Source organism: Anabrus simplex, chromosome 1 (genome assembly GCF_040414725.1).
Source record: "Anabrus simplex isolate iqAnaSimp1 chromosome 1, ASM4041472v1, whole genome shotgun sequence".
In the NCBI taxonomy this organism is placed as follows: domain Eukaryota; kingdom Metazoa; phylum Arthropoda; class Insecta; order Orthoptera; family Tettigoniidae; genus Anabrus; species Anabrus simplex.
Genome location: NC_090265.1, coordinates 492,174,092 through 492,199,685, shown reverse-complemented (window position 1 = coordinate 492,199,685; position 25,594 = coordinate 492,174,092). Strand labels below are relative to the sequence as shown.

Genomic DNA, 25,594 nt, shown 5'->3' with positions numbered 1-25,594 from the left:
TATTAAAATTTCTGTTTATTCAATTCATCAATAAAACTTTTAAGTTTTCCTGTTTTCAATAGAGAATTAATATTGTGTGCTGTAATGTAGTTGATTTAGTTATGCCTGATCCTGTTCTTGTCTTCTGATGTATGTTTGGGTGATTGCAAATGCTCCAACTCATTGCTGTCTTTTAGGTGGCTACCCACCGAATCTGATGTAGCCTTCTTCTGCTTTCTTACTGGGCAGAACGGTGGAATTCTTTTTCTAAAAGACCTTTCCATAATTTACTTTTGATGGTAGTCAACATTGAATGGAGCAAGCTCCAATTTACAAACACAGTTGTTAACCGCAGAGGAATTCCGATTTAGTTCACCTTCGGGAAATCTCCAATTTCCCAGAGGCTATCCAGCTGAACCACAGGGAGGTGCAATTAGAAAATGATGTGAATAATAATAATAATAACATACATACATACATACATACATTATCATTATAGACTGTTATGCCTTTCAGCGTTCAGTCTGCAAGCCTCTGTGAATTTACTAAACGTCGCCACAATCCTCGATTTGCAACTAGTGTTGTGGCCTCATTTAGTTCTATACCTCTTATCTTTAAATCGTTAGAAACCGAGTCTAACCATCGTCGTCTTGGTCTACCTCTACTTCTCTTACCCTCCATAGCAGAGTCCATTATTCTCCTAGGTAACCTATCCTCCTCCATTCGCCTCACATGACCCCACCACCGAAGCCGGTTTATGCGTACAGCTTCATCCATTGAGTTCATTCCTAAATTAGCCTTTATTTCTTCATTCCGAGTACCCTCCTGCCATTGTTCCCACCTGTTTGTACCAGCAATCATTCTTGCTACTTTCATGTCTGTTACTTCTAACTTATGAATAAGATATCTTGAGTCCACCCAGCTTTCGCTCCCGTAAAGCAAAGTTGGTCTGAAAACAGATCGATGTAAAGATAGTTTCGTCTGAGAGCTGACTTCCTTCTTACAGAATACAGTCGATCGCAGCTGCGAGCTCACTGCATTAGCTTTACGGCACCTTGATTCAATCTCACTTACTATATTACCATCCTGGGAGAACACACAACCTAAATACTTGAAATTATCGACCTGTTCTAGCTTTGTATCACCAATCTGACATTCAATTCTGTTCAATTTCTTACCTACTGACATCAATTTAGTCTTCGAGAGGCTAATTTTCATACCATACTCATTGCACCTATTTTCAAGTTCCACGATATTAGACTGTAGGCTTTCGGCACAATCTGCCATTAAGACCAAGTCGTCAGCATAGGCCAGACTGCTTACTACATTTCCACCTAATTGAATCCCTCCCTGCCATTTTATACCTTTCAGCAGATGATCCATGTAAACTACAAACAGCAAAGGTGAAAGATTACAGCCTTGTCTAACCCCTGTAAGTACCCTGAACCAAGAACTCATTCTGCCATCAATTCTCACTGAAGCCCAATTGTCAACATAAATGCCTTTGATTGCTTTTAATAATCTGCCTTTAATTCCATAGTCCCCCAGTATGGCGAACATCTTTTCCCTCGGTACCCTGTCATATGCTTTCTCTAGATCTACGAAACATAAACACAACTGCCTATTCCTCTCGTAGCACTTTTCAATTACCTGGCGCATACTGAAAATCTGATTCTGACAGCCTCTCTGTGGTCTGAAACCACACTGGTTTTCATCCAACTTCCTTTCAACGACTGATCGCACCCTCCCTTCCAATATGCCAGTGAATACTTTGCCTGGTATACTAATCAGTGAGATACCTCGATAGTTGTTGCAATCCTTCCTGTTCCCTTGCTTATAGATAGGTGCAATTACTGCTTTTGCCCAATCTGAAGGTACCTTACCAACACTCCACGCTAATTTTACTACTCTATGAAGCCATTTCATCCCTGCCTTCCCACTATACTTCACCATTTCAGGTCTAATTTCATCTATTCCTGCTGCTTTATGACAATGGAGTTTATTTACCATCCTTTCCACTTCCTCAAGCATAATTTCACCAACATCATTTTCCTCCTCCCCTTGAGCTTCGCTGTTCACAACACCACCAGGATGATTTCCTTTTACATTGAGAAGATGTTCAAAATATTCCCTCCACCTCTCCAGTGATTCCCTGGGATCTATTATGAGTTCACCTGAATTACTCAAAACACTGTTCATTTCCTTTTTCCCTCCCTTCCTAAGATTCTTTATTACTGTCCAGAAAGGTTTCCCTGCTGCTTGACCTAGCCTTTCCAGGTTGTTACCAAAATCTTCCCATGACTTCTTTTTGGATTCAACAATTATTTGTTTCGCTCTGTTTCTTTCATCTACATACAACTCCCTATCTGCCTCGGCCCTTGTTTGGAGCCATTTCTTATAAGCCTTCTTTTTACGTTTACAAGCTGCTCTCACTTCATCATTCCACCAAGATGTTCGCCTTTTCCCGTCTTTACACACAGTTGTTCCAAGGCATTCCCTGGCTGTTTCTACTACAGCATCCCTATATGCCACCCATTCACTTTCTATATCCTGAACCTGCTTAATGTCTACTGTTCGAAACTTCTCACTAATCATATCCATGTACTTCCGTCTAATTTCCTCGTCCTGGAGATTTTCTACCCTTATTCGTTTGCAGACAGATTTCACTTTCTCTACCTTAGGCCTAGAGATACTTAGTTCACTACAGATCAGATAGTGGTCTGTATCATCGAAAAATCCCCGGAAAACTCGTACATTCCTAACAGATTTCCTGAATTGGAAGTCTGTTAAGATATAGTCTATTATGGATCTGGTACCCCTAGCCTCCCACGTGTAGCGGTGAATAGCCTTATGCTTGAAGAATGTATTTGTAACAGCTAAACCCATACTAGCACAGAAGTCCAGCAAACGCTTCCCATTCCCATTAGCTTCCATATCTTCCCCACATTTACCAATCACCCTTTCGTATCCTTCAGTTCTATTCCCAACTCTCGCATTGAAATCGCCCATTAGCACTATTCTATCCTTGCTGTTTACCCTGACTACGATGTCACTCAATGCTTCATAAAACTTGTCAACTTCATCCTCATCTGCACCCTCACATGGTGAATACACGGACACAATTCTAGTCCTAATTCCTCCAACAGACAAATCTACCCACATCATTCGCTCATTTACGTGCCTAACAGAAACTATGTTCCGTGCAATGGTATTCCTGATAAAGAGCCCTACCCCAGACTCTGCCCTTCCCTTTCTAACACCCGTCAAGTACACTTTATAATCTCCTATCTCTTCCTCGTTATCTCCCCTTACCCGAATATCACTTACTCCTAGCACATCCAGATGCATCCTCTTTGCTGACTCAGCCAGTTCTACTTTCTTTCTTCCATAAGCCCCATTAATATTGATAGCTCCCCATCGAATTCCATTTCGTTCGCCAAGTTGTTTCCAAGGAGTCCCTCGCCTGTCAAATGGGAGTGGGACTCCGTTACTCCCATAGGTCCGAGGCTTGCTTAAAATGTTCTGAGCTCGGTCGATTCATGAAGCAGGATGCTGCCCTACTTGCACATAGTCCAAGTGAGGATCTCTCCTCTAACGGGTTATGGACCACCGGTGGATTGTATAGTCCTAGCCGCCTGAGCACAAGGAGGACCACGACTCAGAATATGTCCGAGATGCCCACTCCCATTCCATAGCAACTGGTATCCCGACTCTCAGGACCACTTACTAGGCCACTCAGCCGTTGCCCATGGTTCACGAACTAGGACGTGACTACAGTAACCCACAAACATGAACCATTAATAATAATAATAATAATAATAATAATAATAATAATAATAATAATAATAATAATAATAATAATAATAATACATCATTGCCACCAACAGCTCTTGTAATGACTTCTGATGATGAAGAGAGTGGCATACAGCTAGCAACTACATGACTGTCAAGGAAAAAAAAACACAGATCATAACAGATCGTATTTAAATTTGAAAAATTCAGCAATTGCACCAACTGATTGTTTTCCTTGTATTATTATTATTATTATTATTATTATTATTATTATTATTATTATTATTATTATTGTTACGGGGATACCCGTGGAGCAGAAAGAGGTTAAAGAAGGTGCTGGGGTGAGTGGGTCTAACTACGATGTCAAGAATAGGTTTAAAACTATAACAAAGGTTATATTTCTTTTAGAACTTCAAACTTAACAATTTTTCATAACAATGTTACAAGTACAAATAGCAATCATTAAACGAGATTGGAAAAATTCCAAGATTCAGAAGCTTAACACTTTGGGCTTTAAGCCGCTAGTTTTACAATTTTACAATAGGAAGAGGTATTATTTAATGAGGGGTAGAAGCCCCCTAATTCAAGAGCACTTGCTCCCTAAATTTGCAATATCTAGCCTCCCAGAGGCACACTTTACAATTACAAAATTTGATAAAGAGCTAACTGGCTCTCCATTTCCTTTCAGCCTCCTCAAGGCAATATCAAAAATTGTACACTCACTGGCATTCCATGGCCCAACTTACAATTTGAAACAGGGGTATCTTGTACCCAACCTACAGAGCGTTTGCAGAAAAGAACAGGTTAAGTAAACGGCCCGAAACACAAACCGAATGGAGGCAAACTGCGCTCCAAGATAATGAACACTTAAAAAACCCAAAGGGCTCTAGGCTGATGAAACAGGGGCTATTCCCAAACTACTGAGGTGACTCGTATAGAAATTACTTTACCATATTACAGAATGAAAAACAGTTATAAAAACGTAGTTACCTCAAACCAAGATGAAGGGGAGCTCAAGATGGTAATTCACTCTCTATCCCCGATTTACAGTTAAAGATTTTATGTTTTTACGTTAGCTGGAAGACTTTACATTTTAGAAAAGCTGGTTACATAACTAAAGAGTCAGACCTTTCCCTCGGGTTAAACTGCGGAGGTAGCAAGAAAGAAAGAAGTTATGTGGCCATTACCTGGTAGATGTTCTGTTGACCGATGAAAGAGGCCGCCCGCCTCCTGCTTTGACACATACACACAGTAAGGCAACGATCAATTGGCCAAGAAACGAGAAAAACCCCAGTTTATAAACCCTCAGGGAAGGTTCGAGATCATTCAAGATTAAACTATCCACACCCTCTCAATTTTATTGGATAAATTCAAAAGTTACACTTGGAATCAAACAAGAAGCCTGTGATAGGTTGAAAATTAAATACAGAAATTAGGGATTGGCTACATTCAAAACTGGCAGAAAGAAACAGGAAATATTGCCAACCCCAAAATAAATGAACATCATTCAGTTACAAAAACCTAGAAATACAAAACTTCTTTAAATTATAACTTCTTACAACTCGCACCAGGGTGCATGATCATAGTTTTTAGTGGTGTCCTGTGTGAAAAAATGTACAAACTTCTTGATGAATGTCGAACAAAACAAGTAGAAATTCACTCAGGTTAGGCAACTGCACAATAACAAAATTACTCAATATTTTTGTGGTGACATCTTCTGAGTAAAGTTCTAAGTTGGTGTAGTTTTGGTTTCACTGTTTTACCAATAGAGGAGTTTTTTTAAGTGCTGAATTTGAATGCGTAGCTTTGGGGTGTACCTCCTGATACAACTATTATTATTATTATTATTATTATTATTATTATTATTATTATTATTATAAATAATAATAATAATATTGCATGCAATGACTTTACATCAATCACCAGTACAAAATTTTGCAAACGATTCCGGATGCCGGGTGCAGTCTAACACATGGTACCTATTGTTGCCACACCTGAAAGAGATGCATGTCAGAGCTGGTTCATGGTAGGTCTTTATGCTATACATCTTGTGGTGGAACCCATGGATGTAGAGTCTCACTGAGCAAGTGGCTGCATAGTTTGGGGCATGTAGCTATTTGTTTGCATTTGAAAGTTAATGGGTTCGAACCCTACTGTCGCCCTGAAGATGTTTTTCTGTCGTTTCCCATTTTCACACCAGGCAAATGCTGGGGCTACACCTTGGTCGATTCCTTCCCACTCCTAGACCTATCCTATCCCAACATCACCATAAAACCTATCTGTGTTGGTGCGATGTACAGCAAAATGTAAAAAGACAGAGAGCTTCGTCATTAAGCGACATAGCTTATATCCAGCTTGTGTCCACCCATCATTTATCATGGATTCAGCTGAGTAAAACTCTCTCCATATCTTTCTTGAATCAAAGGTCTCAGATAAGTTGCACATATACAGACATCGCTGGAAGTAACAACTGTAGTCTCAGTTCTCCACATAGAATACTTCTCTAGACAACTTGTAAACAAGGCGAGATGAAGTATACTTGGGAGGGCAGAGAGCTCATTTCAAATAAGTTGCCTTCAACCTCTTGAATGAGTCTAGCTGTTTCTGACTCAGATACTCTCAAATATTCTCTAAGCTGTATATTGCTACTGGATTGACTTTTATATGGAAAAGTTTAATGGCTGCTGGTAAAGATATACTGTTTAAGTGATTGATGTGTTCAAACGATCACTGACATGGAATTAAAAATATGTTGCTATGAGTTTGAAAGATTACACCAAAATATTTAAATTGCTCTACCAATTTAAATTCTTGGTTTTCCATGTAGAATATTTCATGCTGGCTCCCTCGACTAAATGTCATGGATGTAAACAGTCTTTTGTATATTCAGCTTCAGCTCATCCTGATATTTGACTGAATGTTGCCTGTGGTTCCTTCTCCAGCAAAGATCTTATGACCATATCATCAGCATACGTAAGTTGTTTGACGTCCAAATTTACTGATTCCACAATGTGTGCTCTAGCTATGACTGAACAGTAGGGGACTTTGATGTATCCACAATGACGAACACAAAATGCTGTCAACTTGTGAACACGGATTTATTTACAAACATTTACAAAAACTGAATGCATATAACCTGAATCACTGTATCACAAACAAAACACTTCACTCCGAGAACATCAACAAAGCCGCCATTTTAATAACTGCCTATCACTTCAACATGGAGAATGCAACCACTTCATGTCAACTACCATCTTTACTAAGCCAATTCACATACTTCAAACACTCGTTAGCACGGCACACGTCTGGTCAGAACAACTCCTGTTAAACCATGACTCTTACTAAACAATAACTCTTCTCTACCATCAAGATCACACTTTTATATAGGTGCCTGGCCAAGCTTCCAGAAAGATATGTCACAAAATACAGTACCTTCTCGTAAATTCTAGAGTGCTTAATACAGAGATATAGCGTACAGAATATTCTCCATAATTCTCGCCTATCCAGTGCCTTTCTGGATGTTACAGTGTGTTTCAAAATATTGTAGTGGATTACAAATTATATATACAGGTAAGAATAAATTAATGACAGGTTCTTACATACAGTTTAAATGTCAATACAGTACATGCTTCATCACATAACCTCACACACAATGCGATTATTTGACTGCGTAATTAATAACAATAATAATAATAATAATAATAATAATAATAATAATAATAATAATAATAATAATAAAATAACAATAATAATAATAATATTTTGAGCTTGATACTTGCATTATTTATCCATGGGTGAGAGAATATTGTTTTCAAGTTACATACGTTTATCAGACTTGCATCAACTTAGGGGGCCATCCTGAAGTACACCAAAAGTTTCCTCCGAGATATTTGGTCTAATAATGCCATCATCTATTTCTATCCAGTTATTTAGAATCGGTGGTATTAGGTAATTCATAGGGCCAGTGATGATCTCTAGTTTTTTCTAAAAGTACGTTTCTGCTAATGGCACCAAAGCTTTTTGAATAATCGATAAAGATGATGTACAGTTTACCCTGGGCTTCTTTAGGGCAACTTCTATATTATTTTGGAGACAATGGACAGCTAGTATTGTTGATCCTCCCTTTCTAAATCCGAACTGCAAATCTGATCATTTATCATCTACTAGTGTAGTGAGGCATTTACCCAATGGTGATATCAGCATCTTCAGTAGCGTACATTTTAACACTACTACTCTATATGTGTTAGGATTTGCGGTGTCCCCTTTTCCTTTGTAGAGCATCTTTACAAAACATTTTTTTCCATTTGTCAGGAACCATGCCTAGCTGCCAACACTTGTTAAGTAGGTATTAATTGAATCTTTCATAGTTGGAAGAGCAGCTTTCCGATGTTCATTAATTCACACACCTTACAATTTTTAAATGCTTGTATAGTTGTTACTGTTTCTTCAGCTGAACATTCTTTTGTTTCCGGAATTGTTTTAGGAGCAGATATGATGGAGTTTGGTGGACGTGTATCTCTTTCCTCAAGCACTCATATGCCTTTCCCATACTTCCATTGGTATATTCCTGGGGAACTTTGGTTGCCTTTGATTCAGTGCCAAGTACGGATAAAACCGGGCAAGTTGGCTGTGTGGTTAGGGACGCGCAGCTCTGAGCTAGCATCCGGGAGATAGTGGGTCAAGCCCCACACCAGACAAATGCTGGGGCTGTACCTCAATTAAGGCCATGGCCAATTCCTTCCCACTCCTAGGCCTTTCCTATCCCATCGTCGGCATATGACCTATCTGTGTCGGTGCAACGTAAAGCAAGTTGTAAAAGTAAGGATCTTGACTGGCACATTCTATTAGTCGTTTTCCTTCCTCTTCCCTAAACTGTGCGCTTCTTTCATTAGAAGTTTATATGCTCATCTCTTTCTTCATTCTTCATTTGAAAAACCATGGTTTTGATTTTCTAAATTCAGTAATGGTTGGTAGAGTAACATTCTGTAACAATTCTGCTAATTTCAAGGCAGCTTCACTGGGATTCTTCTCTTGCAGCAGATTAACATCTGATTGTCTTCTTTTTTGAATGTATGATAGGTTAATAGGTTAACAACAGGCATCATCATCACCACCTACTTATTTGTGTATGGTGCATGTCCCTCTCAATCATCTTATTCTTAATTTGTAGAGTAGGTGCAACTGGTAGATGTTTCCTCTGTACTTCTAGAATGACCTCTTGTTAGACTTGTACAAATTATGAATTAACAAACACTAAATCTATTGTGCTGTTACCATTATGACAGATGTAGGTCTTAATATTGGGGACTTTAATTAACTGTAGGCCTTCTTCTTGTAGAAAACTTAGGACTTCTGTGGTGGTTTTTTTGTTTTGCTAGTGGCTTTACGTCGCAGCGACACAGATAGGTCTTATGGCGATGATGGGATAGGAAGGGCCTAGGAATGGAAAGGAAGTGGCCGTGGCCTTCGCTAAGGTACAGCCCCAAGATTTGCCTGGTGTGAAAAAGGAAAACCATGGAAAACCATCTTCAAAGCTGTCGATAGTGGGGTTCGAACCCTCTATCTCCCGGATGCAAGCTCACAGCTGCGCGCCCCTAACCGCATGGCCAACTCGCCTGGTTCCGTGGTTTTACACAACTCTATATATGTGACAGTTTAGGTCTCTGGCCAAAATAATTACACTGTTTTGTCTGTCATTGTCAAAGCTCTACTGATTTCCTTGATTATCTCCATTCAAGTTTTATGTGACTGAAAGTGTGTACGGACATATATGCATTGGTTGGTTCTAACTACTAAAACATTTTGGATCTATATAGGGCACTAAATGGTGAGAATTGTTCCTTAAATATACTTTCAATGCCTCCTTTGGATCTCCCAACTCATGCTTTTCATGTCATAATGGTCTGCCATTCTTCAGTTAGATAAGTTTCTACCAATATTATCACTCAAATGCCTGTATCAATCTTGAACTGTGTTTGCCATGTTCCTTACACCTTCAATATTCCATGATTATAACTGAATCCTCAGTGAAGATTTGTCTTAGTTTTTGTCATTATCGTCCTGTTCAGACGATTGTTCTGTGCTTACCGTGTGTGTCACTAAAGGGTTAAGAATTATACCGTCTAACCAGATTTGATGATGATGATGATGATGATGATGATGCTTGTTGTTTAAAGGGGCCTAACATCTAGGTCATCAGCCCCTAATGGTATGAAATGAGATGAAATGAAATGACAAATTAAAAGCCCAAAAACATCCTCTGACCACAATTCAAAATGTGAGGATGAAGAATGAATGGATGGGTAGAAATTTAAAATGATCAGTGGAACCGACCCACAGTGCCTCACATGCACAGAAGCTGGCGTAGAACAATAGTATTACTGACCAAGGGACTGCTTATATAGCACAATACTGAATAGATGATACTTGTAGTCAAAAGGGGTCCAAAATCCAAGTCAGTGGCCCCTCACAATGGTACTTCTCGCTAGGAAAGTAGAACCATGGTATTTGTCATGTTGCGATACTAATCAAGAGTAGCGTAGACTCGCGGTATTCCACACATTATGGTACTACTCACAGGTAATGAAATACGCACATGTATTACAGACCTACGCTGTTTCGCACATTGCGGCGCCATTTACAGGCAACGCAAACCTATGGTGTTCATCACATAAGGGTACTAACCACAGGGACTCGTACTATCCTGTGGTGTTCCTAATATAGTGGGTACTAATCATAGGCAAGCCAGAACCATGGGTCCTCTCATCCCACGGTGTCGTGCATATAGTACTACTAATCACAGGTACTGTAAAAGCATTTTATACTCTTGTCGAGCTGAATACCTGACCTGTGAAGATTACAAGATTATTTTGTGCATCTACAGAATGGTGTGTTAATGAAGCTATGTAATATAGAGAGAAACTTTCAAAGGTGGTTAAATGAAGAAGTTATATCATGTTCAAGATCATGCTTCCACATCTCTGCACAGTATTTAAAATACAATTTACCGTTGGTCTTTTATAGCTATTGTTGAGAGTTAAGGAGAATTTCCTGTTGTGTATGTTTATCAGGAACTCAAGGGAGACTTCATTAATTAGTCGGAACATAGAAAGAATGATGAACTCTTCTCAGAAGAACTCTTAAGGTTTCACCTTACTTTTTCCTACCTGCTGGCTCTTAAGAAATATGTGCGCGTGCGTCTTGTATTCAAGAATCATTCAAGGCAAATATTTTCGCTCTGCAAGTTGTGTGGTTAAACTTATTTTTAATATGTATAATTTTGGCTTTCTCAACGATGCATTTGTTTCTACATTCGTCCCTGCTTTTATCTCCTCGTAAGATGTGCATTGTTTAATGTAACACCTTGTGTAAAAAATTGGGTTAAATGAAGGAGTTATATTATATTCAAGATCATGCTTTCACGTCTCTGCACAATATTTAAAAATGAAATTTACCGTGGTCTTTATAGCTATTGTTGGAAGTGAAGGAGGATTTCCTGTTGTGCATGTTTATCAAGAACTCAAGGGAGACTTCATTAGTTAGTCGGAACATAAAAAATGATGAACTCTTCTCAGAAGAACTCTTAAGGTTTCACATTACTTGTTCCTGCCTGCTGGCTCTTCAGAAATGTATGCGCGTGTGTTTTGTATTCATGAATCATTCAAGACGAATATTTTCGCACTACAAGATGTGTGGTTAAGGTTATTTTTAATATGTATAACTTTCCCTGTTTTCATCTCCTTGTAAGATGTGTATTGTTTAATTTCCTGTTGTGTATGTTTATCAGGAACTCAAGGGAGACTTCATTAGTTAGTCAGATCATAGAAAGAATGATGATCTCTTCTCAGAAGAACTCTTAAGGTTTCACCTTACTTTTTCCTGCCTGCTGGCTCTTTAGAAGTGTGTGCGCGCGCGTTTTGTATTCAGGAATCATTCAAGGCAAATATTTTCGCACTGCAAGTTATGTGGTTAAGCTTATTTTTAATATGTATAACTTGCCTTCTCAACGATGCATGTGTTTCTACATTCGTCCCTGTTTTTATCTCCTCGTAAGATGTGTATTATTTAATGCAACACCTTGTATTAAAAAACTGGGTTATATGAAGGAGTTATATCATGTTCAAAATCATGCTTTCACGTCTCTGCACAATATTTAAAATAAAAATTTTACCGTTGGTCTTTAGAGCTATTATTGAGAGTGAATGAGAATTTCCTGTTGTGTATGTTTATCAGGAACTCAAGGGAGACTTCATTAGTTAGTCGGAACGTAGAAAAAATGAGGAACTCTTCTCAGAAGAACTCTTAAGGTTTCACTTTACTTTGTCCTGCCTGCTGGCTCTCCAGAAATGTGTGCGCGTGGTTTTTTTTTTTTTTTACATTCAGGAATCATTCAAGAAGAACACTTTCGCACTGCAAGATATGTGGTTAAGGTTATTTTTAATATGTATAACTTTTGTTTTCTCAACGATTCATTTGTTTCTATATTCGTCCCTGTTTTTATCTCCTTATAAGTTGTATTGTTTAATGTAACGCCTTGTGTAATATAAATGCCTACATCTTGCCTATTTCCCACATTTTGGCTGATGATGACGCAAACACAGCGTCGAAACTAGTTCCAAGTGCAAATACATGTTATAAATAAATATAACATTTTTGTATTGAAAAGGTGGACCGTTTTAAGTTTTTCCTAACATCCTGTAAAAGCCGTCGCGCTCTCGTTTGCTACTAATCACAAACCTATATGGTACCCAACATAGTGGTACTACGCGCAAGTAAAAGCAACCCATCGTGTTCCCTGCATGGTGGTACTAATCACAAGTAGTTTCATGGTTCTAATGTAATTTGATCATCCCTTGGTCGCCCCTTGTAGTCGCCTCTTACGACAGGCAAGGGATACCGTGGGTGAATTCTCCGCCTGCATCCCCCACCCACAGGGGGTTGTGTGTTTGTTCCGCGAGAGGTATTTTATTTCTCTCAAGATCGCCGGCATGCCGGTTAGGACCCCCCTATCCACCACCTGGCACGTGCCATGTGGGAGTATCACCCCTTGCCCTGCTACAGCAGTGTAGTAGGTTCATGGCTAACCAGAATTCCTTCAAGCCAATATTCCGTGCAATTTACTTTTGACAGTTGATCAAAACTGACACACACATGAAATGCTTTCATTGTACTTCTTGTATTTGACTTACTGAGCTCGATAGCTGCAGTCGCTTAAGTGCGGCCAGTATCCAGTATTCGGGAGATAGTAGGTTCGAACCCCACTGTCGGCAGCTCTGAAAATGGTTTTCTGTAGTTTCCCATTTTCACACCAGGCAAATGCTGGGGCTGTACCTTAATTAAGGCCAAGGCCGCTTCCTTCCCACTCCTAGCCCTTTCCTGTCCCATCATCGCCATAGGACCTATCCAAATCGATGCGACGTAAAGCAACTAGCATTTGACTGGCCACACGTTATATCCCCTGCTATATTATTATCTCGAAAGAATTCTGTTAAATGCTCACAAACTGTTTGTTTGATACTTTCTTAAAGTCTTATTTTCTCCTAAATAGTCTTCAGTTCTTCCTTTCCATTTCTGAACATAGTTAAATCTTCTTTACATTTGTTGCTCATGCACATCAAGGTTCTTTGAGAGTGGCAAAATCATCTACACTAACCCCAGAGCATTCCTTATGATACCACCTTTTGCAACTTCCATCGCATCCCATTGCAGCACTAGTTTCTGAAAGCATCTTCCCACACTCTCTGCTTGGAGCATTGCCTTCAATACTCCCAATTTCTTCCTTCCCTGACATAAGGAATGCAACCGAGCACACAAATAATAATAATAATAATAATAATAATAATAATAATAATAATGTCCAGCTTGTTTAGCTTTTGCGGATGACATGGCGTTAATTACAGACTCAATACATAATGCTCAAGAACAAATACGAGAATTACAGAAACAAGCGGCCAAAATAGGATTGCAAATATCATTTGAAAAAACAAAGTTCATGACAAACATCATTAATGCCCCTCAAAATATTACAATTAATAATAACATAATATCTCTGACAGATTGCTTTAAATACCTGGGAGAATGGATAACAAACAACACAAAAGAAAAGGTAGTTGTGTAGATATAACAGTAAACAAAATGGAAAGGATGTTTCATATGACAAAAATATATACAATAAGAAATCTATATCTTGGAACTTGAAACTAAGACATTATCAGACAGTGGCCCCGCCAAAAATGTTATATGCAGTAGAAACTCTTAAACTTACAAGAATTGTGGATCTTGAAAAATTAGAAAAAGTTGAAAAAAGAATTTTGAAAAAAAAAATATTATAACCTATAAGAAACAACAATGCTGAATTTAGACTGCAAGCAAACAGAGAGCTATATTTAAAAGTTGAAAAACTGACAACTGTAATGAAGAAAAGAAGACTCCAGTTATTTGGACACATTTATAGAATGAATAACAATAGATTAACTAAACAAATCTTCAACTTATTGAACAGTTACAAATCCAACCCAACGTGGTTCATTGAAATTGAAAAGGATATGAAAAACGAAAACAGAACATGTTTCAGAGAAGTAACACGAAAGGCAGGATTTCAGAAGAGAAAGACATTAAAACAACTGGAAGAAAATGGACTCAAGAGGAAAAGAAACAACATTCTCACAAAATGAAAGAAGGCTGGAAATGAAGAAAGTTAAATGCAAAGAAAAGTAACCAAAGTTGATTTCTCGTACCCTCAAAAGGGTTATTCGAATAATAATAATGATGATGATGATGATGATGATGTCCAACCCTTGTCCCGTTCCTCTACGGGGTCACGTATGAAGTGGGGTGAATCTTCATAGTGACTTTTTATGACCAGATGCCCTTCCAAAAACCAAGCTCATCAGAGGAGTTAATGAGACGAGATTAAATGAATGACATAATATATGATAGTAGGAAAGGACAGTGCAATACCCAGTGCCGGGACATAGCCTACTCCTGTAAAATAGCAGCAAGGGGTCTGTTCAAGGCTTTATGTCCCCATTCAATGGACGAATCACCATCAACAGCATCATATACCCTCCTTCCATATGAGCACTGCGAAAAGGTTCGGAATTTAATCCAGGCTTTTGGCTCACAATCTAGTGATTACACCGGCCAACATTTTGATGGTAAAAATATTTTGACGAACAGGACTAGAACCAGCTAACCACGGTGTCAGACCATATAGGCTTCAATGCCTTAACAATCATGGCCAGCAGACGGGCTCAATAATAATGGCACAAACAAATACAAATCAGGGTACCCACAAACTTCACTGTGCGAGTGGTTGCACGGTTTGCGTCATGTAGCTATCAGCTTGCATTCGGCAAATAGTGGGTTCAAACCTCATTGCTGGTAGCCCTGAAGGTAGTTTTCCATGGTTTCCCATTTTCACACCAGGCTGCACCTTAATTAAGGCCATGGTCGCTTCCTTCCCAGTCCTACACCTTTCCTGTCCCATCGTCGTCATAAGACCAATCTGTGTTAGTGCGACATAAAGCCAATTGTAAAAAAAAAAAAATTAAAATAAGAAATGTGAGAGCAAGTCCTTAAGATGACCTACTTTCTTGAAGTGATTGGTAATGTTCTCTAACTTATCAATTATTTTTTCTTCATTCATCGACTCATGAAATATTCCTCTATGAAACAAAAGACAATCAGTGCCTACATCATCTTCATGAAATTGTAAAATTTTATCTTTGTTCTCATCACACCCAAACATAAACTGCTCAAATTCAAGTTAAAATTTGTAAGATGATGTGTCGAAAAGGGAAGCCAAACAATTAACATTATATCATTTGAAAATCTTTCTAGGCAGAGAGAGTGAATGAACTTCTGTAACTTCAATGGCTGTTCACATACCTTGTCACGCATCTTTCTTTTTACACTGTTCAAATTGGATTCTCGGCTGATCGTGCTACATGGTTCGTATTTGTGAGACTCGCATAACATAAATTTACTTCGTCTTTATCTACCGCTTTTCCCACAACTGTGGGGTCTCGGGTGCGAACTGTGTGGCACATGTGGATTTGGCCCAGTTTTATGGCCGAATGCCCTTCCTGATGCCAACCCTATATAGAGGGATGTAATCATTCTTGCGTGTTCCTGTGGTGGTGGATAGTGTAGTGTGTTGTCTGAATATGAAGAGGAAAGTGTTGGGACAAACCAAATACCCAGTCCCGACCCGGCCAGGAATCGAACCCGGGACCCTCTGAATCGAAGGCCTCAAGGCTGATCATTCAGCCAATGAGTCGGGCACATAACAGAAAATTACTATCATTTATAAATAAATGGGTTTGAACATGCCTTGATGAATACCTCCATTTCTAATTGCATTGTGTTAATACACACTTACAAAACTTATATTTTCCTATAACTTGCAATTCTGCACCTCTTTTGGCTTTACATTGATAACATGTTAATTGCACTGATTACTTCTATGGGAACTCCAGGGAGTCCAGGTAGCTTGTTGTAGCACTCAGTCAACTCGAGTCACTCGTCAATTCATTGTTCAACAGGCGTTTCAAAGGAAGTATCCCCACTTTCTTCCCAAACCCATTAATGAGAGCTCACCGGACTGTGAACATAACACCATCAGGGCAGTTCAACCCACCCCGTAGCAGACCTGAGAGAACTAAACTTGGGGACTTTCTTTTAAATTCTAGTTGGCACCACTGTACAGAACCATTAATTTATTGTTACTGTGCACTTTATTATCACAATAATTGAGCACATCAAGTGAATTATGTGTCTCACTAGCACAATTACTGAGTTCTACTAACTACCAAGTCTTACAGAACTGAGGATGGGACTAACAAGATGCTGTCTCCTACTAACTAGTTCCTTGGCTGTCCCTTAAATGTTGCCATTACTCTTATATAGAGGTCACTGTACATGGTCATCTACTTTAATCCATGTAGCCTACATAAATGTTTCACTAAAATGCATGTTATGATATTATTTTTAACACCTACCCTTTGAGAACCCATTCATCTACATCCAGAAGCATTAAGCAAACAGTTACACATTTGACAAACAGTGGCATTAAAATTAAGGTGAATATCTGAACAAAAAGATGTAGATCATATTGCTTAGCAGCTCTGAGCAATTCATCAGTTTTGAGAATCAAACCACTCAGAAAGAAAATAATGGACACGGCCCCATACTTGATGGTAATTTCAGGTTTTAAAGGACCTGCAAGGAAGGAAAAGAGTATGAAATATAAACAATAATATATTGCCACAAGGTAATTATATTACGGAAATTATCTTCTCACCTCCTCTTGCTCCAAGCTTTGGATATATCTCAGCCATTAAAATAACTGTCAATATTGCTATTAAAAACCATTGTCTTTGCCATAGAAGCCATGGATTCATTCTCTTCTTGTATGTCTTGACCGTCATTATTCAGGATACAATACTGAGGGCATGTTAAGGAGCTGAACCAACGTCTTCACATTCTGAAGACTTACGGAGATTACTGTCGCTGTCAAAGTGGTATCATTTGAAACAGCTGTTAGGAATCATTACCATCCGTTACCATGGTAACAGCGAGAATAAATCGCGTGATTGCGAGTGCGATTTTAACGATTTTAATCACAGGGCAGGAAAGCGTGAAAGTACAGAATCCTTCGATTTTAGAAATCGATTAATCGGATCAGATCGCCGTTCCCAGATCGACTACAATATTGTCTACAATCCCCGACTTGTTCCAATAATAAATAACTATCGATACAGTTATCGAAATTATTCCAAACATGCAACGTGATTGTTGGAAAAATGGCGGCCACCGGTGTGAAGGATGTCAGCAGTTATTTATCGTCGAAACAAAGTGAAGAAACTAATAAAGAATTAGCTGGAGATTGGGCTCAACTCGAAGAACTTTATAATAAGAAGTATGTTTTCATTAATAAACGTTCTTATTACTTTACGAACATTTATATTTTTTAAATGTCATACTCTCTTACAAACTAACCTTAATATCTTTTTAGGTTGTGGCACCAGTTGACTCTTAAACTGGAAACTTTTGTCAAACATCCTTCTCTTCAGAAAGGTGACAACTTAATTCAGCTTTACAATAACTTCATCCAAGTATTTGAAAACAAGTAAGTACTATGCAAAAAGTTGAGTGTTTTGGGACATACTATCAGGCTGTTTCATAAATTCGACTTGCCTTAGTCGGTGGTAGGTATTATCAAAGATAAATAACACCTTTATGGACCTTCCTAGGAAAATTCTGTAGCTGTATGGAAATTTTAAACAGAAGAGGAATTTGATGAAGAGATGACTCAGCTGAAAGGAAATTTAAATGCTTCCATTAAGTGGCTGCTATGGCCAGTCCAATAAAACTACCTCATTTGTTTGTATTTGCATGTTGTGATATAATGTTAAAGGATTTATTGAGGTCGAATAATGGTACATATTGCATATTCCATTTAGAATTCAACCTATATGTAGTAATACAGCATATTTATATAGTAGCCTACTGAACAGTCATGTCACATCTTGCTATATTCCAGTATTGACCTGGTTCGGTTTGGGCGTGTGGTTATGTGGTAAGTTCCACATACATTGTTACATAGATCACACAGACAATTTTCATCTGGGTCATGAAACACTTTTCGGGAGCAGATTCTGTGGTGAAAACCATGAACTGCAAGCCTAGTCATGACTTCTCATTTCACAAAGTAGCTGCTTCAATCTTCTGTCTAGCTTCATATTTGTTGTTCCATTGGTATGTCTCGCTTTTTATTCTGTAGATCTTAGAACAGCTTGTAAATTTCTGTAGTCAGTAGTAGAATTATCTGTAGATCCTCTATTAGGAATGTTCCTCTTGCAAGCTTAGTCTGGATTGGATTTGATTGTCTTCGATACACCAGGGGCTTTTTTTGAGAAATCTAGATTTTGTCTTTTCTATCTCTTCCATTACCGGGCGAGTTGGTCGTGCGGTTAGGGGCGCGCAGCTGTAAGCTCGCATCTGGGTGATAGTGGGTTTGAATCCCACTGTCGGCAGCCCTGAAGATGGTTTTCTGTGGTTTCCCATTTTCACACCAGGCAAATTTAGTCTTCGTTGTTTCTCGGATTCTGTCACCAACATCATATGTGAGCACATTAAATAAGGTGGGGCTCAGGGGATCACCTTGAAGTACTCCATTAATTCGCATTATCCAGCTTGAATTCCCAACTCCGTCATAGACTTGTATGTAGTTTTCTGCTAATACATTCGATATGAGTGTCATTGTTCTCGTTCTGCCTGTTAGCATTTCTAACTTGCTTGTAAGTATAATTCTGTTAACTGATATAGCATCTACCGGGTGAGTTGGTCGTGTGGTTAGGAGCGCGCAGCTGTGAGCTTGCATCTGGGAGATAGTGGGTTCGAATCCCACTGTCGGCAGCCCTGAAGATGGTTTTCCGTGGTTTCCCATTTTCACACCAGGCAAATGCTGGGGCTGTACGTTAATTAAGGCCATGGCCGCTTCCTTCCAACTCCTAGTCCTTTCCTATCCCATCGTCGCCATAAGACCTATCTGTTTCGGTGCGATGTAAAGCCACTAGCAAAAGAAATAATTTAGTCTTTGTTGTTTCTCGGATTCTGTCACCAACATCATATGTGAGCACATTATATAACGTGGGGCTCAGGGAATCACCTTGTCTATAGAGTTGATAAGATTTGAGTAACTGGCGAATATAAGGCCTAGTCATCGTTAATGATACATTACTTATTGTAATATGCGGGGTTCGCAGCCAGAGTGGAACATGACTGCTTGGAGTAGTTTAGAGATATTGGGCCGATTGCAGAAACGATGACTAGTTTTAAGCCTTAGACAACTTCTATCTAAACGTCTAAATCTAGCACGATCTTCCATTGCATAGACAATATTCAGCCGGTGTTTAACTAGACATTGTTTAAAGTTTTAATATTGGTTATAAAATGGAGATAGATGTATCTTTCATGCAATTCTTTGCTTGTCGCAACCAATGAAATTCAATAGATTCACAATTAAGTATTTATTTATTTTCCACCTAGTCGATACAATGATTGCTTTTTTAATGGTCAAAAGTGGTACATGTTTCGTATATTATCAACATCTTCAGCCATAAAACACTGTTTAGATGAAAAAAATATAAATTGACAAAGTAATGCTTTAGAGGAAGTGTCCTTAAAATTAACATAAGATTGACAACATCAAATGCTGGGGCTGTACCGTAATTAAGGCCATGGCCGCTTCCTTCCGACTCCTAGTCCTTTCCTATCCCATCGTCGCCATAAGACCTATCTGTTTCGGTGCGATGTTAAGCCACTTCTTATGTTAATCTAGGTCAAGCAGCAGGGAAACCTTTCTGGACAGTAATAAAGAATCTAAGGAAGGGAGGGAAAAAGGAAATGAACAGTGTTTTGAGTAATTCAGGTGAACTCATAATAGATCCCAGGGAATCACTGGAGAGGTGGAGGGAATATTTTGAACATCTTCTCTATGTAAAAGGAAATCATCATGATGGTGTTGCAAACAGCCAAGCTCATGGGGAGGAGGAAAAGGATGTTGGTGAAATTATGCTTGAGGAAGTGGAAAGGATAGTAAATAAACTCCATTGTCATAAGGCAGCAGGAATAGATGAAATTAGACCTGAAATGGTGAAGTACATTGGGAAGGCAGGGATGAAATGGCTTCATAGAGTAGTAAAATTAGCGTGGAGTGTTGGTAAGGTACCTTCAGATTGGACAAAAGCAGTAATTGCACCTATCTATAAGCAAGGGAACAGGAAGGATTGCAACAACTATCTAGGTATCTCATTGATTAGTATACCAGGCAAAGTATTCACTGGCATCTTGGAAGGGAGGGTGCAATCAGTCGTTGAGAGGAAGTTGGATGAAAACCAGTGTGGTTTCAGACCACAGAGAGGCTGTCAGGATCAGATTTTCAGTATGCGCCAGGTAATTGTAAAATGCTATGAGAGGAATAGGCAGTTGTGCTTATGTTTCGTAGATCTAGAGAAGCATATGACAGCGTACCGAGGGAAAAGATGTTCGCCATACTGGGGGACTATGGAATTAAAGGTAGATTATTAAAATCAATCAAAGGCATTTATGTTGACAATTGGGCTTCAGTGAGAATTGATGGTAGAATGAGTTCTTGGTTCAGGGTACTTACAGGAGTTAGACGAGGCTGTAATCTTTCACCTTTGCTGTTCGTAGTTTACATGGATCATCTGCTGAAAGGGATAAAATGGCAGGGAGGAATTCAGTTAGGTGGAAATGTAGTAAGCAGTTTGGCCTATGCTGACGACTTGGTCTTAATGGCAGACTGTGCCGAAAGCCTGCAGTCTAATATCTTGGAACTTGAAAATAGGTGCAATGAGTATGGTATGAAAATTAGCCTCTCGAAGACTGAATTGATGTCAGTAGGTAAGAAATTCAACAGAATTGAATGTCAGATTGGTGATACAAAGCTAGAACAGGTCGATAATTTCAGGTATTTAGGTTGTGTGTTCTCCCAGGATGGTAATATAGTAAGTGAGATTGAATCAAGGTGTAGTAAAGCTAATGCATTTAGCTCGCAGTTGCGATCAGCAGTATTCTGTAAGAAGGAAGTCAGCTCCCAGACGAAACTATCTTTACATTGGTCTGTTTTCAGACCAACTTTGCTTTACGGGAGCGAAAGCTGGGTGGACTCAGGATATCTTATTCATAAGTTAGAAGTAACAGACATGAAAGCAGCGAGAATGATTGCTGGTACAGACAGGTGGGAACAATGGCTGGAGGGTGCTCGGAATGAGGAGATAAAGGCGAATTTAGGAATGAACTCTATGGATTAAGCTGTACGCATAAACCGGCTTTGGTGGTGGGGTCATGTGAGGCGAATGGAGGAGGATAGGTTACCTAGAAAAATAATGGACTCTGTTATGGAGGGTAAGAGAAGTAGAGGGAGACCAAGACGACGATGGTTAGACTCGGTTTCGAACGATTTAAAGATAAGAGGTATAGAACTAAATGAGGCCACAACACTAGTTGCAAATCGAGGATTGTGGCGACGTTTAGTAAATTCTCAGAGGCTTGCAGACTGAATGCTGAAAGGCATAACAGTCTATAATGATTATGTATGTATGTTTAGATAAATGCTTAATAGGTATTTTATAACTTAAAGTTTGGCATACATCTGGAATGACAAGTTATTAGCTTTGGTGAACAATTTTACTGCCGGCCCCGTGGTGTAGGGGAGCGTCCCTGCCTCTTACCTGGAGGCCCTGGGTTCGATTCCAGGCCAGGTCAGGGATTTTTACCTTGATCTGAAGGCTGGTTCAAGGTCCACTCAGCATACGTGATTACAATTGAGGAGCCATCTGACGGTGAGGTGGCGGCCCCGGACTAGAAAACCAAGAATAATGGCCGAGTGGATTCGTCATGCTGACCACACAACACCTCATAAGGCCTTCAGGCTGAGCAGCTTTCGCTTGGTAGGCCATGGCCCTTTAGGGATATTGCATCATGAGGTTTGGTTTTGGAACAGTTTTACTAAAAAAGTGAACTTGGTTCACTCTAGTTGTGAATTTTAATTTATGGGATGAAACAAAATCAATATTATACACCGTGCTCACCAGTATTAGTGCCTGAGCTCCACATGGAATGACTGCCTTTTGTTTACTTCTCGCAGCCTTCTTGTGGAGGACGTGGTTGGGGCGGTCGACACATGTTATGTGACTCCCTCTCAGACTGATTCTGATGGTTCCATCAGCTTCCGCTTCGAATGCTAGCGCTGTACTGCGTACAGTGTGCCATCTGGTGGTGAATGAATGTACCACTTCCACTTCTATTATTAACGTCTAAAATCAAACCTCATTCTTGGAGAAGTCTTCCTTGTGAACAGTTGAAATTTTCTTCTGAAGACGCTGAACAAATTTCTCTGTGAAACGTAAAGAATTTCACCTTATTTTCTTGATACGGCATGTCTATAAAATGTTTCTAATGACAATCTAAATCTGTCTTGTGTAAGGTTCATCTGACTAACTCCTCATTCATACTCATTTTGTATGCGTTATATGTAGTTCCTATCATTTTCACATTTAGCAAGTTACTCCCTGAAATGTTCGGCCAACATTGAGATATCATCAATACCATAATTTTCCAGATAAGTTCAGTTGGCCATGCAAAGGTATCATATAAGGTTGTACATTTCTCTTCAGTTCCATGAACCAAAAATCTTTCATTCAATTATCTGACACTATGGCTGATTAGTTTTTCCTTTTGCAAATCTATAGCAGAACTAGCAATGGGTTCAAATCTCTTAAGTTGAATTTCTTGCAAAGGGTCATTAATGGAGGTGTTTGTTACAAATTTATCTTCATTTGGACCAGGGGTAGTTTTGAGTAATTCAAATGATGCTATTGTACTTTTTACACGTAGTTCAATAGTACTGAGAAATAGCTGCTCCCTCTGAAATAGGAGAGACAAATTCTTCAGGATTTAAAAAAAAAAAATCCAGAAAAAAGTGCTGCATATGAACAAATTTCAAATCAGTGAATTTTCTCAGTAGACCCCACTATGGGTGGGGCGGTAGAATAACACCCACGGTATCCCCTGCCTGTTGTAAGAGGTGACTAAAAGGGGCCCCAAGGGCTGTCAACTCTGAAGCATGGGTTGGCGACCACAAGGCCCTTGGCTGAGTCCTGGCATTGCTTCCACTTACTTGTGTCAGGCTCCTCGCTTTCATCTAGCCTATCCTATCAAACCTCCCTTGGTCAACTCTTGTTCTTTTCGACCCCGATGGTATTAGGTTGCAAATCCTAGGGAGCCTGTCATTTTCATGCCCTTCGTGGCCCTTGTCTTCCTTTGGCTGATATCTTCATTTTTCGAAGTATCGGATCCCTTCCATATTTTCACTCTGATTAGTGTTATATAGAGGATGATTAGTGTTATATAGAGGATGGTCGCCTAGTTGTACTTCCTCTTAAAACAACAATCACCACCACCATCTCGGTAGACCTTTTGCTTCTGGAGCCGCTTTATCTTTACTTGCAATTACATTTTCTAAGTGCACAATGACATATTTCTAATCAATCACTAGGGCTGATATACAAACAAACTGACTACCCATCTTACCCTGTGCAAATACTGACATTTCTGAACTCTCGACGCATTTCTTATAGCCTCTTGGGAGACTGCTGGTAGAATTTGTAGTGTGATTTCAGTAATGAATCAAGACCATCAAATAGTCCACATATTTTTACAGAGCATAATACACTTAATTGCTGCCTATGTGCTATGCAGTACACAGCAACAACATGTTTGACCTTTTGTCTAATGTTTTGATGATCCATTGTGTGCACCAAGCAGAGAAACAGCACCATCTGTTCCAATGTCAACTACCTTTGAACCAGACAACCATTCTGAAATGCCAGTTTTTCAAGTTCCTTTTCGAGTGTTTGCATCTAACCATCTGCACTTCAACTTTCTAAAGGTGAGAGTAATAGGTAAATTTCTTTGATTTTGAAGTTCCTTACGAATCTTACATAGAGAATTAGTTCTTCCTTCGATTCATTCATTCATTCATTCATTCCCTGCTGATTCATTCAGCAGTAAACTAACACAACTTGCATCTTTCACCTCAGAAATTAAGTCAATTCATAGCACCTTAGCTATTTTACTAAACCTGCGGCCACTGAATTAGGTAGGTGAGGAAAACTGCGCTATTGTCAGATATGGGAACGGCGAAGCGACAGATGGTCAAGAGTCGCTTACCTCTGAGCTCGGATTGGCAACGCTGACCGTGCAGTGCTGCCTAATGATAAAGATGTTGATTCCCATAGGGAACCTGAAATATTTGTCCCGAATGAGTAAATTTATAATACCAATATAGTTGGGCCTTTATTGGACATTATAAATTTTCCGCCTAACTCATTCCTGGTTGCCAGCATTTCGCCACAGTGTGCTAAGTTGGGCTCATCAGTTGGTAAATAGCACACCTACCAAGACGCATGGCTAGTGCATACCGTGGAGGCCACTGCATAGGCTACTTGGAACCACCAGCAGAGACAAAGTCTCTCATGGTGCATTTATGAATTTATGAAACTACTCCAATTTATGATCAGTAATAATTATTTTAAATTTCACAACACCATCTACCAGCAGCAGGGCCTACCTATGGGTTCCTCAGACTCAGGCATATTTGCTGAAATTTACATAGATTACCTAGAACACACATTAATCAATAAAATAGATAACATATTCTTCTGGTGTAGGTTTGTTGACGATATTTTCGTCATCATCGATAACAGATTCACTGATGTAAACAACATTTTAGACAAACTTAATAACTTGGACCCCCATATAAAATTCACCAAAGAAATAGAAAACAACCGTTCCCTAAACCACTTGGACCTAATAGTAACCAAAAATGAAAACCACCTATCCTACAAAATCTACAGAAAACCCACACACACTTCAAACACCATAAAAACCGATTCCATCCATCCCAATGTACAAAAAAGTGCAGCTTATTTGAGCATGATACACAGAGCCCTCAACATACCATTAACAAAAGAAGACTTAAACAATGAACTACAACTTATCTATGACATAGCCAAACACGATGGGTACAGTAAAGAAATGGTCAATAAAATTATACATAAAAATCTCAACCCAAAACCAAATTTAAAAAAGTAGACAAACCCAAGAAAGATTACATATCTTTCACATTTAACAACACACATATAGCAAAAAAGGCTTTAGGAAAAAATCAAAATTATTTTGTGGACCACTAAACAAAGATTTGAGGAAAAGACTTGCTAAGTGTTACATTTGG

At 39.1% G+C, this 25,594-nt stretch overlaps 2 protein-coding genes across 3 annotated transcripts in view; one reads left to right on the top strand and one right to left on the bottom strand.

Annotated features, from left to right (window-relative positions):
* LOC136857000 (sodium/bile acid cotransporter 7-B) overlaps positions 1-17,292 on the bottom strand; it is a 112,219-nt gene extending 94,927 nt beyond the window's left edge. For both annotated transcript variants that reach the window (XM_067135326.2, XM_067135325.2), the window contains exons 1-2: positions 17,075-17,292; positions 16,773-16,992 (exon numbers count right to left, since the gene is read on the bottom strand). In XM_067135326.2, the coding sequence (XP_066991427.1) occupies positions 16,773-16,992; positions 17,075-17,201 (347 nt within the window). In that variant the 5' untranslated portion in view covers positions 17,202-17,292. The remainder of the gene's footprint in view (positions 1-16,772; positions 16,993-17,074) is intronic.
* Positions 17,293-17,547: 255 nt separating this feature from the next.
* Positions 17,548-25,594, top strand: part of Rpn9 (regulatory particle non-ATPase 9) — a 59,389-nt gene continuing 51,342 nt past the window's right edge. Inside the window, exons 1-2 of the mRNA XM_067135323.2 lie at positions 17,548-17,692; positions 17,789-17,902. Of these exons, the coding sequence (XP_066991424.1) occupies positions 17,577-17,692; positions 17,789-17,902 (230 nt within the window). The 5' untranslated portion in view covers positions 17,548-17,576. The remainder of the gene's footprint in view (positions 17,693-17,788; positions 17,903-25,594) is intronic.